At 34.7% G+C, this 14,182-nt stretch overlaps 4 protein-coding genes and 1 pseudogene across 5 annotated transcripts; 3 read left to right on the top strand and 2 right to left on the bottom strand.

The window, feature by feature from the left end:
* On the top strand, positions 3 to 669 carry LOC104753214 (uncharacterized protein At3g61260; the record flags this gene model as incomplete). The annotated part of the gene is made up of 3 exons (XM_010475499.1): positions 3 to 70; positions 145 to 226; positions 322 to 669. Coding segments are annotated over 3 exons (345 nt in total), but the record flags the coding sequence as incomplete, so codon positions are not given.
* LOC104749166 (transcription repressor MYB5-like) lies at positions 717 to 2,441 on the bottom strand. The gene is made up of 3 exons (XM_019237433.1): positions 1,968 to 2,441; positions 1,586 to 1,715; positions 717 to 1,499 (listed from the first exon to the last, which is right to left on the bottom strand). The coding sequence occupies exons 1-3, from the start codon at positions 2,098 to 2,100 to the stop codon at positions 869 to 871; spliced, it is 894 nt and encodes a 297-aa protein (XP_019092978.1). The 5' UTR covers positions 2,101 to 2,441; the 3' UTR covers positions 717 to 868.
* LOC104749164 (DEAD-box ATP-dependent RNA helicase 12) lies at positions 3,922 to 7,491 on the bottom strand. The gene is made up of 10 exons (XM_010470746.1): positions 6,762 to 7,491; positions 6,538 to 6,598; positions 6,174 to 6,408; positions 5,768 to 6,006; positions 5,167 to 5,418; positions 4,894 to 5,074; positions 4,698 to 4,786; positions 4,544 to 4,617; positions 4,321 to 4,459; positions 3,922 to 4,220 (listed from the first exon to the last, which is right to left on the bottom strand). Exons 1-9 carry the CDS (start codon positions 7,052 to 7,054, stop codon positions 4,381 to 4,383), a joined length of 1,503 nt encoding a protein of 500 aa, XP_010469048.1. The 5' UTR covers positions 7,055 to 7,491; the 3' UTR covers positions 3,922 to 4,220; positions 4,321 to 4,380.
* LOC104749162 (LIM domain-containing protein PLIM2c-like) lies at positions 8,054 to 9,358 on the top strand. 2 transcript variants are annotated; one of them, XM_010470745.2, is made up of 4 exons: positions 8,054 to 8,306; positions 8,405 to 8,504; positions 8,613 to 8,638; positions 8,744 to 9,358. In XM_010470745.2, the coding sequence occupies exons 1-4, from the start codon at positions 8,172 to 8,174 to the stop codon at positions 9,131 to 9,133; spliced, it is 651 nt and encodes a 216-aa protein (XP_010469047.1). In that variant the 5' UTR covers positions 8,054 to 8,171; the 3' UTR covers positions 9,134 to 9,358. The 2 variants fall into 2 exon arrangements, with proteins under 2 accessions (XP_010469047.1, XP_010469046.1); XM_010470744.2 differs by having other exon boundaries at positions 8,610 to 8,638; positions 8,744 to 9,354.
* LOC104753213 lies at positions 11,791 to 13,996 on the top strand (annotated as a pseudogene).

The raw sequence follows: 14,182 nt of genomic DNA, 5'->3' as shown, positions 1-14,182 counted from the left end.
TGTCAAAGGAGAAGAGATTGTCTTTCGTCAGAGCCTGGGAAGATAGCGAAAAGAGCAAAGCAGAGAACAAGTAAGTAAGAGATATTTTTTAATGATCTTTTAGGTTCTTTGTCTGATTTTTGCTAACAAATTGACATGGAACAGAGCTGAGAAGAAGATCTCTGATGTTCTTGCCTGGGAAAACAGCAAGAAAGCCGCTGTTGAAGCGCAGCTCAAGAAAATTGAGGTATATAGTAAAAACTTGGGATTATAGAGATATAACTGTTTTAATGTGATTGAGATGGAAAGTGTTATTAATTTGAAACGTGTTTTGGAATGTAGGAGCAACTAGAGAAGAAGAAAGCAGAGTATGCAGAGAGGATGAAGAATAAGGTTGCAGCGATTCACAAGGAAGCAGAAGAGAGGAGAGCAATGATTGAAGCTAAGCGTGGTGAAGACATTCTCAAAGCTGAAGAAACTGCTGCTAAATACAGAGCCACTGGAATTGTTCCAAAGGCTACTTGTGGATGTTTCTAATCTTGAATTTGCTATACATGTTTCTTGTGTGTTTTTCAACTGTAAAGTGTTACAATTTGTGTCGTCTTCTCTTCATATGGCTTTGTATTGATCTCGTTTGTATATTAATTTTGTGTGTGAAAAAACATCAGAGTGAAATATTTGTTCATTGTTTCTCTTGTGCTATTTTCTTAAGCATTATCAAAATCATGAAGAGAAGATTGATGCACAAACTCATTAAGGATCAAGAAGGTTTTTTCTTCTTTTAAGTTCTTCTACTAACTAACGCTAATTTACATAGATTATCTCTACTTCAGAAGACCAAAAAGAACCAAAGTTTAAAACTTTTTCTTACTACACTTTCATAAGATGATTAGAATTTAGAATCCATGGAAACGACACCAACATGAGTCTGTGTGTAGCTGTCAATGTTCTCTTCCAAGAAGCTCATATCGTCATCACTTATTGGGAAATCAAGCAGAAGTTGAAGAGCAGAGTCTGTTGAGTCATCCTCGAGATTATTTGAACATGGGGAATAATCAGAACCATGAATCGCCACAGTAACCTCTTTCCCTCCAAAAGACTTTGTTGAGCTCTTTTGAAGTGCAGATGAGGAAGATGTTGTCCGAGAGCAAGGGCTTTGACTAGTAGATGGTTCGTCTATAGGAGCAAGGTTCCTGAAAGCTTCACCAATCTCAGAGTTCCATATGCGTAAGAAGTGATCGCAGTCAGTTTTAACACCTCCACCAGAGGAAGAAGGGCAGAAGAGCATCGATTCTCTAGAAAGCCTTGCCTCAGCTTCAACTCTAGCGCTTTCCCATTGAGCCATGTGGCGAGTTGTGGGAGAAGGTGGAGCTTGTTTAGGTAACCCGAATGAAGTTATTGGCTCATGAGTTTTAGGATCAAGACCCATAGATAAAAGACGCTTCTTCAAATGAGTGTTCCATAAGTTCTTGATCTCATTGTCTGTTCTTCCTGGAAGCTGTGCTGCAATAGCAGCCCACCTGAGAAAAAAAACAAGAAAGAACAGAAATCAGACAATGTTAAAGAAGCTAGAGAAGAAGAAGGTGGAGAACAAGTACTAAAAGACCTGTTTCCGAGAATGGCATGAAGCTGGACAACAAGTTTCTCTTCCTCAGCAGTGAACGGACCTCTCTTTATGTCTGGCCTTAGATAGTTTGTCCATCTCAGTCTACAACTCTTTCCACAACGAAGTAAACCTGTTTAATTTCCCATAGCCAAAACAAAACTAAATAAGATGAAACGCTTTCTCCATGAAACCACTCAAGAACCCTAGTTGTCAAGGTTCTCCAAAAGCCAAAAGCACTTTTAAAGATTAAAGAAATCATGGAATTTTCAGTAAAAAGCTTGATGTAAAGATGAAAACTTTCTCCAAAAGAATCTTTCTCTCAAGAATCTAACAAAGAAGAAAAGAAGAGGAAGAGGAAGAAGAGTTTTTTTTTTTGGTTTACCAGCTTGCTTAGGGAGTGATCTCCAGCTTCCATGGCCATTTTTCTGGATATGAGCAACAAGAATCTCATCTTCATCAGCCGTCCATGGACCTTTCTTCAAACCTTTCTTATCACAACAAGGTGTTCTTCCCATTTTGTTGTCCTTCACCTCGCTAACAATAGCTCTTTTCTTTTTAATCAAAATTCACAGAGAGAGAGAGAGAGAGACGAAACAGTTGAAACAGCTAGTCGACTTTTAGACTCATTATAGAAGAGACAGACAAACCCCAAAGTGAAAATAAAGAGGAGAAGATAGGAGGATCAAAGAGAGAATTTTCGAAAATATGGGAAAAGTATATGAATGTTTTTTTATTTGGTCTGGTTTTAATGTCGTCTAGATGAAATAAAAAGCCAAAGGAAGCAATGAATTTACGATCTATGTTTCTTTGATACCTATATAGTATAGTAGTACTAGTATTAAAGAAAATGAAAAAGAAAGAGGAAGACAAAGGAAAAAGAAATAAATACGATTGTGTGTGCAATAGAGACACGAAAAAAGGACGATCAGCGAGCTTCGAGCCGGCCCTGAGCATTTAATACACGCAAAATTCGTACAAACATTTATTAGATTTGTATTTAATGTTCATGACAGCAACAACAGGTCGTTCAAACAACAACAACAAAAAATCATGATTGCAAATATTTGGACCCTTTTGTTTAACTTTTTTCCAAATTTTGCAAATAAAAAAAAGGGTTGCCTATAGTGTGTTTTTGTAAATAAATCCTAGTAATTCTTATAAAGCTCCAGAGTTTCATTGTCAAACAAAAAAAATAAAGCATGTGAATATTTTGTGAATTAGGAGGGGATTCATTTTTATCTTGAAGGTGTGTAAATTATGATTGATATGATGAGTATGACCCAAGTTTGATGTCGAAAACAGCTAAGGGGAAAAAGTAAAGAAGAAGTGGGCTAGGGTTTGAAAATTGCAAGAAACAGGAAATAAAAGAGCATTAATGGCGGATAATACGAGACATCCCTCTTTAGCCGGGAAATAAAAAACAGAGAGAAACATTTATTGTCATCTTAGAAGAAAAAAAAAATACATCATGGAGAAGTTAATAAAGAAATGAGCAGGAAGTGGAAGTAATGGAGAGGACAGTGACTTGTTGTAAGAGCTAGCCGGAAGAAATGAAATGTGATGTGACAAACACGTTTTAATGAAAAAATTATAAACTAAAAAACGAAAACATGGTTCATTTATGAACTATTGACTATTTTTATATATTTGAGATATGTTCTTTGGTACAGTATTATTTATTCTGTGAGAGTTATTTTTGTCGAAGTTTCTGTGCTGAGTTTTTTACCCCAAATTTCACTATTACTAGTTTTCTTATAAGAAATTAATTACAGAGTCATAAAAGAATCCAATAGAATGTGGACACGTAACGTATGTGTAGGCTTAGGGATCACAAAGAGTCAAAGATAGAGAAGCAAAAGATACTGTTTGTGTAAGGGACCTTGCTGACATATCAGTGGGGTCCAATCATAAAATAAATGTGGTCAGCTACAAGTCAAAGCCCCGTATACTACTACTACTACTACTACTATGTGTTGTTGTTTCGTAAATACGCTTCTTTTTTCTGCTACATATGTTTCATAAATGTTTATTTTCATGAAAGAATTAAATGAATCATATCTATTCATCAAGTAGGGAGAGATCTCCACAGCAATCAGATTTTACGTGAATAATAGTTTAGATTCCGAATTGAGATAACACTTACAAACATGATTGCCAACACTTAGTTATAAACATTACGGATGAAATATAGGCTTTACGATTCTGTAAAATATTTACTGAGACATAAAATATTTGGTGAACAAACCAAACCAATCTAGAAGAACAACAAGCATGTGGAAGAAAGAAACTCTTTTGGAAAAATCAAAATAATTTTCTTATGGAAGTACAAATATAAATTAAACAAAGTGCAACTTTCATGATTTAGAAATCCTAAATGCGCTGAGGCCCATAATTCCAAACAAAGCCCAACACAAAAACAAAACAGAGAGGAGGGTCATACGTTCTATCTTTTATTACTAGCCAAGTCAAAGAGGAGTCATAAAGTGCAACGTAAAAAGGTTTCATTGAACCAGGAAATATAAAAAAAGTCTAGAGAGATCAGAGAAACCAAACCAACTCTGTAAACACAAGTCTTTACATGAACCGCCAAAGTACTTGTTGCCTCATCTCCTCCCCATCGAGCTTTGAGAAACACCTGAAACATTGGGCACCTTGGTCTTAAAGATGAAATCTACTAGCTTTTTTATTCTGTTTCAATATTGTCTTGACAAGCTAAGAGAGAGATTAGTCTTTACCATTTTAATCAACCCGTGTCTCTCTTCAGGTGGAGAAACGTTTCATGCACGGTTACAAGTTTACTGACAGTAGATTGCTTGATCGATATTAGAAGGAATTGGTTTGATTTCAGTCCCAAGTTCCTGCTCAGTCTGATACCTGTTTTCATAACATGATAAATGACTAAGAAAACTATACCGAGACAAAATCCAGTTAAACCAGTGGAAAGAAGGAAAGACATACATTTTGAAGCGGTCCTCGTATGTCACCAAATTCACAGCCAATCCAAGGTGTCCAAATCGTCCTGATCGTCCCACCTGAGCATTTCACAACATGAATTAAGAAATGTCCTTGAGAGAAGCTAGATTGATCATAAACAATTTTTGTTGAGACCTACCCTGTGTAGATACGACTCAGAAGTCCTAGGAAAATCAAAGTTGATCACTACATTCACAGCTTGAATGTCTATTCCACGAGTAAAAAGATCTGCAAAAGTCAAGTCAGTTCACAATAAGTCAAATCATCATCATCATCATTATCAAACTACACGTGGCCATAGCTTAAAGTACATGCTTGACAAACACAAAGCATACCAGTGCAGACGAGATTCCTGCAAGCGCCATTGCGGAACTCGTGGAACACTCTGTTTCTATGGTCTTGAACCATCTTTGCATGAATGTAGAAGCATGAATAACCAAGTTCTGTGATTTTCTTAGCCAACAGCTCCACTCGATTGACAGAATTGCAAAAGATTATCGATTGATTTATTTGCAGCTGGGATTAAAGAAAAAACATTACTAGTTTAGAACATCCAAATCAAGTGCCAACTACTTCTGTAGTTACAGGGATATGTCTAGACATCAGACCTTAGAGAAAAGTGTGTTGAGGCAGTGAACCTTCTGTCTTTCTTCAACAAAGGCATAATATTGTGTGACACCCACAAGCGTGAGTTGATCCATGAGATTGATAACATAGGGCTTCCGGAGATGGCGATCCTTAAAAGCCTTGACAGTGACAGGAAATGTGGCGGAAAACATCAAAAATTGACGATTTTGTGGCAGAAACTGTATCAATTCCTCTAGAGAAGGTTGGAATTCTGCAGACAAAAGCTTGTCGGCCTGGAAAAAGTCATTTGTAAGGAGTCAGAAACATTGAAGCTTATGACGCAATGAAACATAATCAACGTCAGGTAGATACAGAAATAGAAGAAAGAAGGCTTAAGGGGTAAATGACTGTTAGCAGTAGTAAGTATTAACATGCATAAGTATTAAACGATACAATCAATTCTGTTGAATCTTCAACAGAGAGAATGCAAGGCAAAATTACGAAAGTTCCTTTTAGCAGTAATCCCACAATTTTTTCTTCATCGATTTTAGCAATAATGACATGAAGAACATATACTTGGGGAGCCATATCACAAAGATATAGTTACGATCACGATATTACCAAAAGCTATCAGGGGCTCACCTCATCCATTACAAGCATTGCACAGTCTTTCAAAACACACACACCCTTTTTTGTAAGATCCAATATTCTTCCAGGAGTTCCAACCAACAGATGTACAGGTTGATGTAGTCGCATGATATCATCTCTCAGACTAGTACCGCCAGTGGTGACCATTACCTGGATATTCAAATACTTGGAAAGCTCTTTGCAGACCTGTGATGTCTGAAGGGCCAGTTCTCGCGTTGGCACTAGAATCATGGCTGCATAAGAAGATGGAACAACAAGTGTTGCAAAGACAAACACAGTCAGTCAGTAACTCTTTTCCACAATATAAAAAGAACCCAGTCATTGGTTTCACTCTACTGGGCATAGACAACTGATCACACAACAACTCAACAACTCAACAATAAAAAGGGTAGCAGCATACCTTGAATAATATTGTTATTTGGATCAATTTTCTCGAGGACTGGAATGCAGAAGGCACCAGTCTTTCCTGTGCCGTTTTTGGCTCTAGCAAGAATATCACTACCAGTTAAAGCAATTGGAATGCTCTCTTCTTGAATTGGAGATGGCTTCTCAAAACCCTTCTCATAAATTCCCTTTAACAGATCTCTTTTCAGAAAGTAATCTTCGAATTCATTTCCTTTAGTAGCTGTCACATCCTGCAGACAATATCAAAGACAATGTTCATCACGAACAACAATCCTCAAGAAAGCTTTGTTTCTGAAAAAGAACAACTAATGCTCAAGATTCATAATCACTCGGTAGGAAGTTTAGAAAGGAAGCCATACCGCAGTCTGATAACGTGTGTCAGGAGGTGGGAGCCTTAACGTAGCCTTCCAATCTTGGCCACTGAGAGTAACAGATAATCCATCAGAAAACAAAAATCACATTACACAGCACCAATCATTACTCACTGCAATCCAAATCTATCCATAACAACCACTTCAGCATCACCACTATTTGCAACCAAAAACGTAATCAATACTTGTTATCAAGAACAGGAGGAACTTACTTAGGTTCGCTGGTAGCTTCGGACTGAGACGTCTTCTGAACCTCATTAGCGTTATTGGCGTTACCAGGAATCTGAGGGCGTCTTGACCACTGTTGCTGCTGGTGCTGGTGCTGTTGTTGTTGATGCTGCAGTTGCATCTGCTGAGGGTTCTGCGGATAGCCGCGCTGAACATACTGCTGCTGCTGATCTTGAGGCTGTTGCTGACGATACGACTGATGATAATCTGGACTCGGCGGCGCACCACGTCCGGTTCCAACCCCCGGTTGATACCTTCCTCTGTTATTATTATTCATCACAAATCTCGATCTCGAAAACTTATTAAGACACAAGACAAACCCTAAATCGACCTTTTACAAAAACTACGAAAGAATCTGAGGAGTTTACAGAAGAAAGAGAGATAGAGAATGCTATTCAAAACCTAGAGAAGGGTTTAAAAGAAACTGATCCGTGGAACAAACTCTAGGCAAGATCGGGAATGCTCAAATAAAACCACAAACCGGTCCGCCAGAAAGAAACAAAAAAAAAAACGAATCGAGAGTTCCGATTGATATTATCACAACACAAATCCGAAGAAGAGAAGAGATGAAACGAGAGAGAGAAAGTGAATTAAAGAGAAAATTATAATCTCGGGAAATTTTCTTTTATTGGAGTGGTTCGGTTACAAAAGGAGGAAAGTGACGAATCCACACACTCGCCGGCGTCTTATTTTTGTTTAGGGCGTCAATGGATTTTCTCCTCTTTCCTTCTTTCACAGACTCTCTCACTTTATTATCTGTTATTTATGAAAACGACCTTTTTGTTTCTATTGTTTACATCAATAACCCATAGTTTCCTTTTCTTTTCGATTCACCCTATGTTTTATTGTTTTGGCATATGTGACACCCATTTTTCAATTTCTTAATTGAGTTCTTCTGATAATGTAACATTTTTTCTTCTAGTTACATAACAAAATCATTTTCTACTGATGGTGATGGGTAGGTAGGTATATAAACTATGATGGTTATAAGGCGCAGTCTTGTAATGTTAGGTTAGGTTAGGTTTTGTCTATGTTGTATAAGGATATCTTCATTAATAATAACATCTTAAAATCGGAAAAGGTTATATATAAGCTTTGTAATGGGCGTAAATAGTGTTTTTCTTTTTTGATGATAGCGTTTTTTCGTGTGTCCCCTTTGCTTACCCATAATTAGATTATAGAATATTGGATTTGATTAGACATATTTTTAAGGGTTCTCCTCACTCGAATCTCAACCATCAGAACAAACAATTTTGCCCGGCCCCTAGGTTTTTGATATAATAAAAAGGCAGAGAGCTCATAGATGGGTAAAAAAAAAAGAAAAACATTGATCCATCTTCGAACTCTTTCGTAAATTTGGAAGAAGAAGAAGGGAGAGAGAGAGATAGATAACAATGGCGTTTACAGGGACACTAGACAAATGCAAGGCGTGTGACAAGACGGTATACGTTATGGACTTGATGACGTTGGAAGGAATGCCTTATCACAAGTCATGCTTCAGGTGCAGCCATTGCAATGGCACTCTCGTGGTATATATATATATATATATCTACCTTCTTCTTCTTCTGTCTCCATTTGTTGTTCCTCTTTGTTTCTATGATAAAAAAACATGTCTTGTATTTTACAGATAAGTAACTACTCATCCATGGATGGAGTTTTGTATTGCAAGACCCATTTTGAACAGCTCTTCAAAGAATCTGGAAATTTCAGCAAGAATTTTCAAACAGGTTTGTCAAATCCTCTGTTTTTTTTTTAGCTCTGTTCTTTTAATCTTTTGTTGAAATCTTTTAATCTAGTGGATACTTCGTCTTCTTGATTGATCTTTTTTACAGCAGGAAAGACCGAGAAATCGAATGAAACGGTATGAACGACAATTCTTCAACATACATTCCTCTTTTTTTTTTTTTTTTTTGTTATTTCTTCCATCTTTTTCTAATATGTTTTCTTGGTGTGATCATCTGCATAGTCGAGGGCTCCAAACAGGTTATCTTCCTTCTTTAGCGGAACACAAGACAAATGTGCAGCTTGTAAGAAAACAGTTTATCCTCTAGAGAAGATGACAATGGAAGGAGAATCTTACCACAAGACTTGCTTCAGATGTGCACATAGTGGTTGTCCATTAACACACTCTTCATATGCTGCTCTCGACGGCATCCTTTACTGTAAAGTCCACTTCAGCCAGCTTTTCCTTGAGAAAGGTAATTACAGTCACGTCCTCCAAGCCGCCGCTAACAACCGTCGCACGGGGGAGGAGGAAGACAAAGCCGAACCCAAAGAAGATGAAGCTAACCCTAACCCTAACCCCACGGAAGAAGAAACTTCTGATGCAGCAGCAAGTGAAGAACAGGAGTCCTAAGATGATCCGGGAGAGTTTTTTTTAATGAAATATATCAACATAAATTGTTAAAAGAGCCACAGTTTTTTTTAACTAATGCAACGAATTTTCTTAACTAATGCAACGAAGTAGATCCAAATTCTGTTTTTGTTACTTTTTTTATGGAACTGCATAATATTATATAATATTATATATTTGTAAAGTATTTTATTCAAGTTTACAAGTAATGTTTTAGATCCAGTTTGTAGCCACATAAATAATTCAGGTCCATTACTCCTTGGTGCCTGGATCAGAGAAATTCAGGTGTGTGTTATATCTTAATATGTACTAGATTATTAAATTCAAAATTTTTTTTGTTAATATACTATTTTAATACTAATTTTGCTAATGTGTGTTAATTTTCGTGATTTAGTATATAATCCACTGTATACCACACATCAATTTTTTTAACACAATCTTAATTATATCATTTTGATTCAACATATTTTAATTGATATTATTAAAATAATAAAATGAAGATTTAACCCGTATTGAAGTATCATGTTAATAATATCTTATTTTTAGTGTTATCAATTCAATCATGTCATGTCGTATAACTTTTCATGTAATATAAATCGTTTGTGTTATTTTTGAAATTTAATATGTTTAAATATTCATAATTTAAAACTTTTTATTAAGTTTAGATATATCATTTATAAATTATAAACTTCTTAAAATTTTATAATTTACAATATACAGTAAATTTACTATATATGTATGTTGAACACAAATTTTTTATATTAGTTGAGTAATATATGTTTATTTAATAAAATTCAAATCAAAATATATGCAGTAAATATACATTTTTATTAACTTTATGTATTATATGATGATTCATTACATTTAAATTTTAAAATCAGAAAGAGATGATAGGAAAGTAATTTTCTTTTAATCTGGAATAAATTTTCTAAATATCTATATTAATTGTAGAACATTATATGTATATATATATATATATATATTTAAAATATTTTAATTGTTTTTGGTTATAAGGACACTAGACAAAGTTAACTAAACTTCTTTAGATATGAATATAAGCATTTAATGACATTAAATGGTTAATGTTTCCAAGCAAAAATACTAGTATAGAATTGAGGAAATTTGTTAATCTAAAATGTGGATGTAGGATGTTATCTTATTTTTTACTACATTTTTCTTTTGAAGAAATTAATTTGGAAACAATGAAAGTATATAGAAAAGAGAAGAGATCATTTTTTTAAAAAATGTAAAGATAATATGATACTCTATATAACAAAAATATACCACAATTAATAGATTAGAATAAAGTTTTACACACACAAAATGTTTCTTTTCACATCCCATAGAAAGTAAAACTTCGTTGATCTCAATATTTCACCTTTTATTTATATTCTATGAAATAATTCTCCCGGTCCACATCTATTTATATAGTCTTATTAACTTCTCGAATTCTTTTTACATAAGAAAAAAATAAAAAATAAAACTAAGACATAGGAGTTTTGAAAATAAGAATGGCGGAATATCTGTATGCTTGCATATTGGGTGCTCTTTTAGTCGCAATCATTCTTGTTGCGGGATGCGTCTTTCGTAATGATTAAGAGAATATGCAGGAGAGGCCAGATGTTTAAACAGAAAGCTATTTACATAATTATGGTTGTTGGTTTATCTTATCTAGAGCTCTTAGGATGATGATATTAAGTTTTTTGCTAATCGTCTTGTTCCTTACTATGTGTTTGGTTTCTTCTTCTTGATTCCTCGAAAGGAGTTTATAGTATGGGACTATTTTCAATCATTAATAAAGTTTTAATATCTCGAGAACATTCAAACGATTATTCTCTCACTACATAAGTATATTTTGGTTTAATAGTATTAATTACGTCTAACACACACAAAAATTCAGAACTCTGAAAACGTGATTGCGCCTAAAGAAAGAGTGAGAAGGAGTTTCTTGAAGCGGAAGTAAAGCCAAGTTCACAGGACTTGATGCTCCTTCCAAGAACAAAACTCCAGTCTTGAACTTCATATCCTTCTTGACAAATTTTTGGACAAACCGTAGATCTTTCTTCGCCAAGATCCTCGACCTCGTGTAACCGTTCAGACTGGCCTTTAAAACCATCTAAGCTGATATAAAGTTAGCCCAATTTTTTTTTTGCCTTAACTTTACCTTCTTTGGACTCATTGAGAAGTTGGTGTAGCAATGTTTTGAATGAAAAAGCTATATTTATTTTGTAGAGTTTCTCTCATGCATGATGCTTTTCTTTCTCCTTTATGATTTTAGTAGAGTTTCCAATTATTTTGACTTGTAACTACAGTTTTATTTTTTCACTTCCTTTATCACACAGTTCATCGCAAGATGTCTGATGAACATAACTTGGAAAATGGTAAGACTGAATTCAGCAACAACTTTCAAATGCCTCATAAGAAATTCATCAACTAATCATAATATTGAGTTCCTGATAAGAGCTACAAAGCAAACCAATTAAGTACAAATTCAAGCAGAAACCAATTAAAAGGCTCATTAGGGTTTAGTGATAGGATTTCCCTCGGATGATAGGCTACTCCAAAGCCATACTTTGGTTATCAAACCAGGAAGTAGCTCAGACGATTCTGAGATTGGGATTGATCAAGATTCTGTTTTCTGTAGGGTCAACAGTCACGCTTCATTGTTTAGGAATATGTCAACTGTTGCGTCGATTAGCTTAGAAAGTAAAGAGGGTTTGAATCTTCTCGTCAATGGAGGACCTCAAGCTCGGAAATGGGTTGGAATTTGGCTTTTCGGTTCGGCTGCTTGGGTTTACAGCATGGTGGATTAACTCGATCTGGTTTATCGATGACTGATTGGAAATTCACCGGTGGATTCCCTCCTCTATCAGATGAAGCTTGGGCTAAGGAGTTTGAGAAATACAAGCAGTCACCTGAATACGAGCAATTTGGTTGCTTGCATTGTGTTTTTCTGTCATTGCATGAACTGATGAAATGGGTTGAAAATGATGTTTGTGTTTTGGTATTTGGTGTTTTGGCAGTGTGAACAAAGAGATCAATCTTGAACAAAGGGATCAATCTTGAAGATTTTAAGCTCATCGAATGTGAGGAAGAGGATTGGGGATCATGTTTGCTTTGTCATTTTCGTTTTTTCTGCGTAAAGGGTATATTACACTAAGTCTTGGAGTTCAGCTCTCTGGTTTATTTGCACTTGGTGCCGGACAAGGCTTCATTGGTTGGTGGATGGTTAAAAGTGGTTTAGAGGTAAGCAATTAGGGTAATCAGAGATGATCTTATTAGATGTCAAGTCCAGAATATTGTGTAACCAGTAATCAGTTTTGTCATGTAGAAGTCGTCGTCTGAATATTCTCAACCAATTGGTAAGTCCATACCGTCTTGCAGCTTTTGCCATTTACTGTGGACTATTACTGGACCACTCTCTCGGTTGTTATGCCTGAACCACCAGCTGAGTCACTGGCCTGGGTTCGGGGAGCAGATAAAGTGAAGAAGCTTGCATTACCAGTGAGCTTTATTGTTGGTATCAGTATCACTGCGATTTCAGGAGCCTTTGTTGCTGGAAATGATGCTGTAAGCAAACTAAAAGCTTCGATTCATATTTATTTAAATATTATAATTAATATATATATAAACTTAATAAAATTTTAAAATACTACAAATATATAATATTAGAAAATTAAAATACTATATAATATGGTTATATAGTAGATGAGTTATAAAGAGGATATGTCGGAATTAATAAAATATCATTAAATTTGTGATAAGACAGGTTAAATACCCATTTTATTATTTGTCAACACTATTAATATTAAAATATTTGACACATAAAAATTAAGTTGATTTGATTAAAAGTGTGTAAAATAATTAAATCATTAGGAAAAATATGACTTAATCATAGCGTATAAATGCCTTACTATGTATTTAGATCATTTATTTACTTTTATAATAATTAAAATCAAAATAGAATATCAAACACTAAACAAAATAAGCTAAATATAACAAACAAATGATCATGGAGTATATTACAGGTAAAAAAATGATATAAATATTTAGCTGCACAAACGGTCCGAAAATTTAGTTATTCTTCTATTTGTAAAATATTCAATTTTTAACAAACAAATACAGTATAAAATATAAATAATAATAAAATTATATGCACGCGGTGTACCACAGATTAAAATCTAGTTATATAGAAAAAAAAATACATAATTTTTTAAAAATGTAAAGATAATATGATACTGTATATAACAGAAAATACATATACCATGTATACATCTACGTTTAAGTTTAAAAAATGGCATTCATGAGACCACATCCTTTAATTTATATTCTATGATATGATTCTCCCAGTCCGCATCTATATAGATATAGTCTTATTAACTTCTCGAATTCTTTGACATTATAAAGAAAAAAAACTAAGGCATATATAGGAATAGGATCTTTGAAAATAAGTAAAGAAGAATGTATCTGCTGCAAGTTTGCCTATGGGTTGGTTTTTTAATCATGGTCATTCTTCTTGCGGGATGCCTCTTTCGTATGATTGGTTACCAGAAGAAGTTGGAGTATCTGCAAGTTTGCCTATGGGTTTCTCTTTTAATCGTGGTCATTCTTCTTGCGGGATGCCTCTTTTATATGATTGATTACCAGGAGAAGTTGGATTATCGGCAAGTTTGCCTATGTGTTGCTCTTTTAATCGCTCTTTTAATCGTGGTCATTTTTCTTGCGGGATGCCTCTTTATATGAATGGTCAACGGGAGAAGTCGGAGTGTTTTTTACACAAATGTGAAATGTCAATCGTATTAAAACATTTAACTCATATGTTTAAAACAGGTTTCGAGAGCATCCTGGTACGGGCTTATTAGTTAATACTATGTTCTTTTGTCTTAGTAGTCACTACTTGTACTGAAGTCAGGGCTGGTTTTTTATTTTTATTTTAGTATTTTTTTTCTTTCTTCAATTTTTTTTTTTGTCATCTAATAGAACAAAATATGGTAGTGCTTACAACTAGAAAATGGAAATAAGAAGGCGTGAAAACTTTAACGAGAAAAAAGC

This window comes from Camelina sativa, chromosome 16, assembly GCF_000633955.1.
Source record: "Camelina sativa cultivar DH55 chromosome 16, Cs, whole genome shotgun sequence".
NCBI classification, from domain to species: domain Eukaryota; kingdom Viridiplantae; phylum Streptophyta; class Magnoliopsida; order Brassicales; family Brassicaceae; genus Camelina; species Camelina sativa.
Note: the sequence above shows the minus strand (reverse complement) of the source record. Positions and strands in the feature narration are given on the sequence as shown.

Excerpts from the sequence above, each read along its gene's own strand:
- LOC104749166 (XM_019237433.1), bottom strand. The coding sequence starts at position 2,100 with ATGGGAAGAACACCTTGTTGTGATAAGAAAGGTTTGAAGAAAGGTCCA. Across the intron at positions 1,716-1,967 it reads ATCACTCCCTAAGCAAGCTG|GTTTACTTCGTTGTGGAAAG; the intron begins GTAAACCAAAAA and ends GAAATTAAACAG. Across the intron at positions 1,500-1,585 it reads CATGCCATTCTCGGAAACAG|GTGGGCTGCTATTGCAGCAC; the intron begins GTCTTTTAGTAC and ends TTTTTTTCTCAG.
- LOC104749162 (XM_010470744.2), top strand. The coding sequence starts at position 8,172 with ATGGCGTTTACAGGGACACTAGACAAATGCAAGGCGTGTGACAAGACG. Across the intron at positions 8,307-8,404 it reads ATTGCAATGGCACTCTCGTG|ATAAGTAACTACTCATCCAT; the intron begins GTATATATATAT and ends TGTATTTTACAG. Across the intron at positions 8,505-8,609 it reads CAGCAAGAATTTTCAAACAG|CAGGAAAGACCGAGAAATCG; the intron begins GTTTGTCAAATC and ends TCTTTTTTACAG.
- LOC104749164 (XM_010470746.1), bottom strand. The coding sequence starts at position 7,054 with ATGAATAATAATAACAGAGGAAGGTATCAACCGGGGGTTGGAACCGGA. Across the intron at positions 5,419-5,767 it reads CAATGCTTGTAATGGATGAG|GCCGACAAGCTTTTGTCTGC; the intron begins GTGAGCCCCTGA and ends GACTTTTTCCAG. Across the intron at positions 4,460-4,543 it reads TACGAGGACCGCTTCAAAAT|GTATCAGACTGAGCAGGAAC; the intron begins GTATGTCTTTCC and ends TTATGAAAACAG.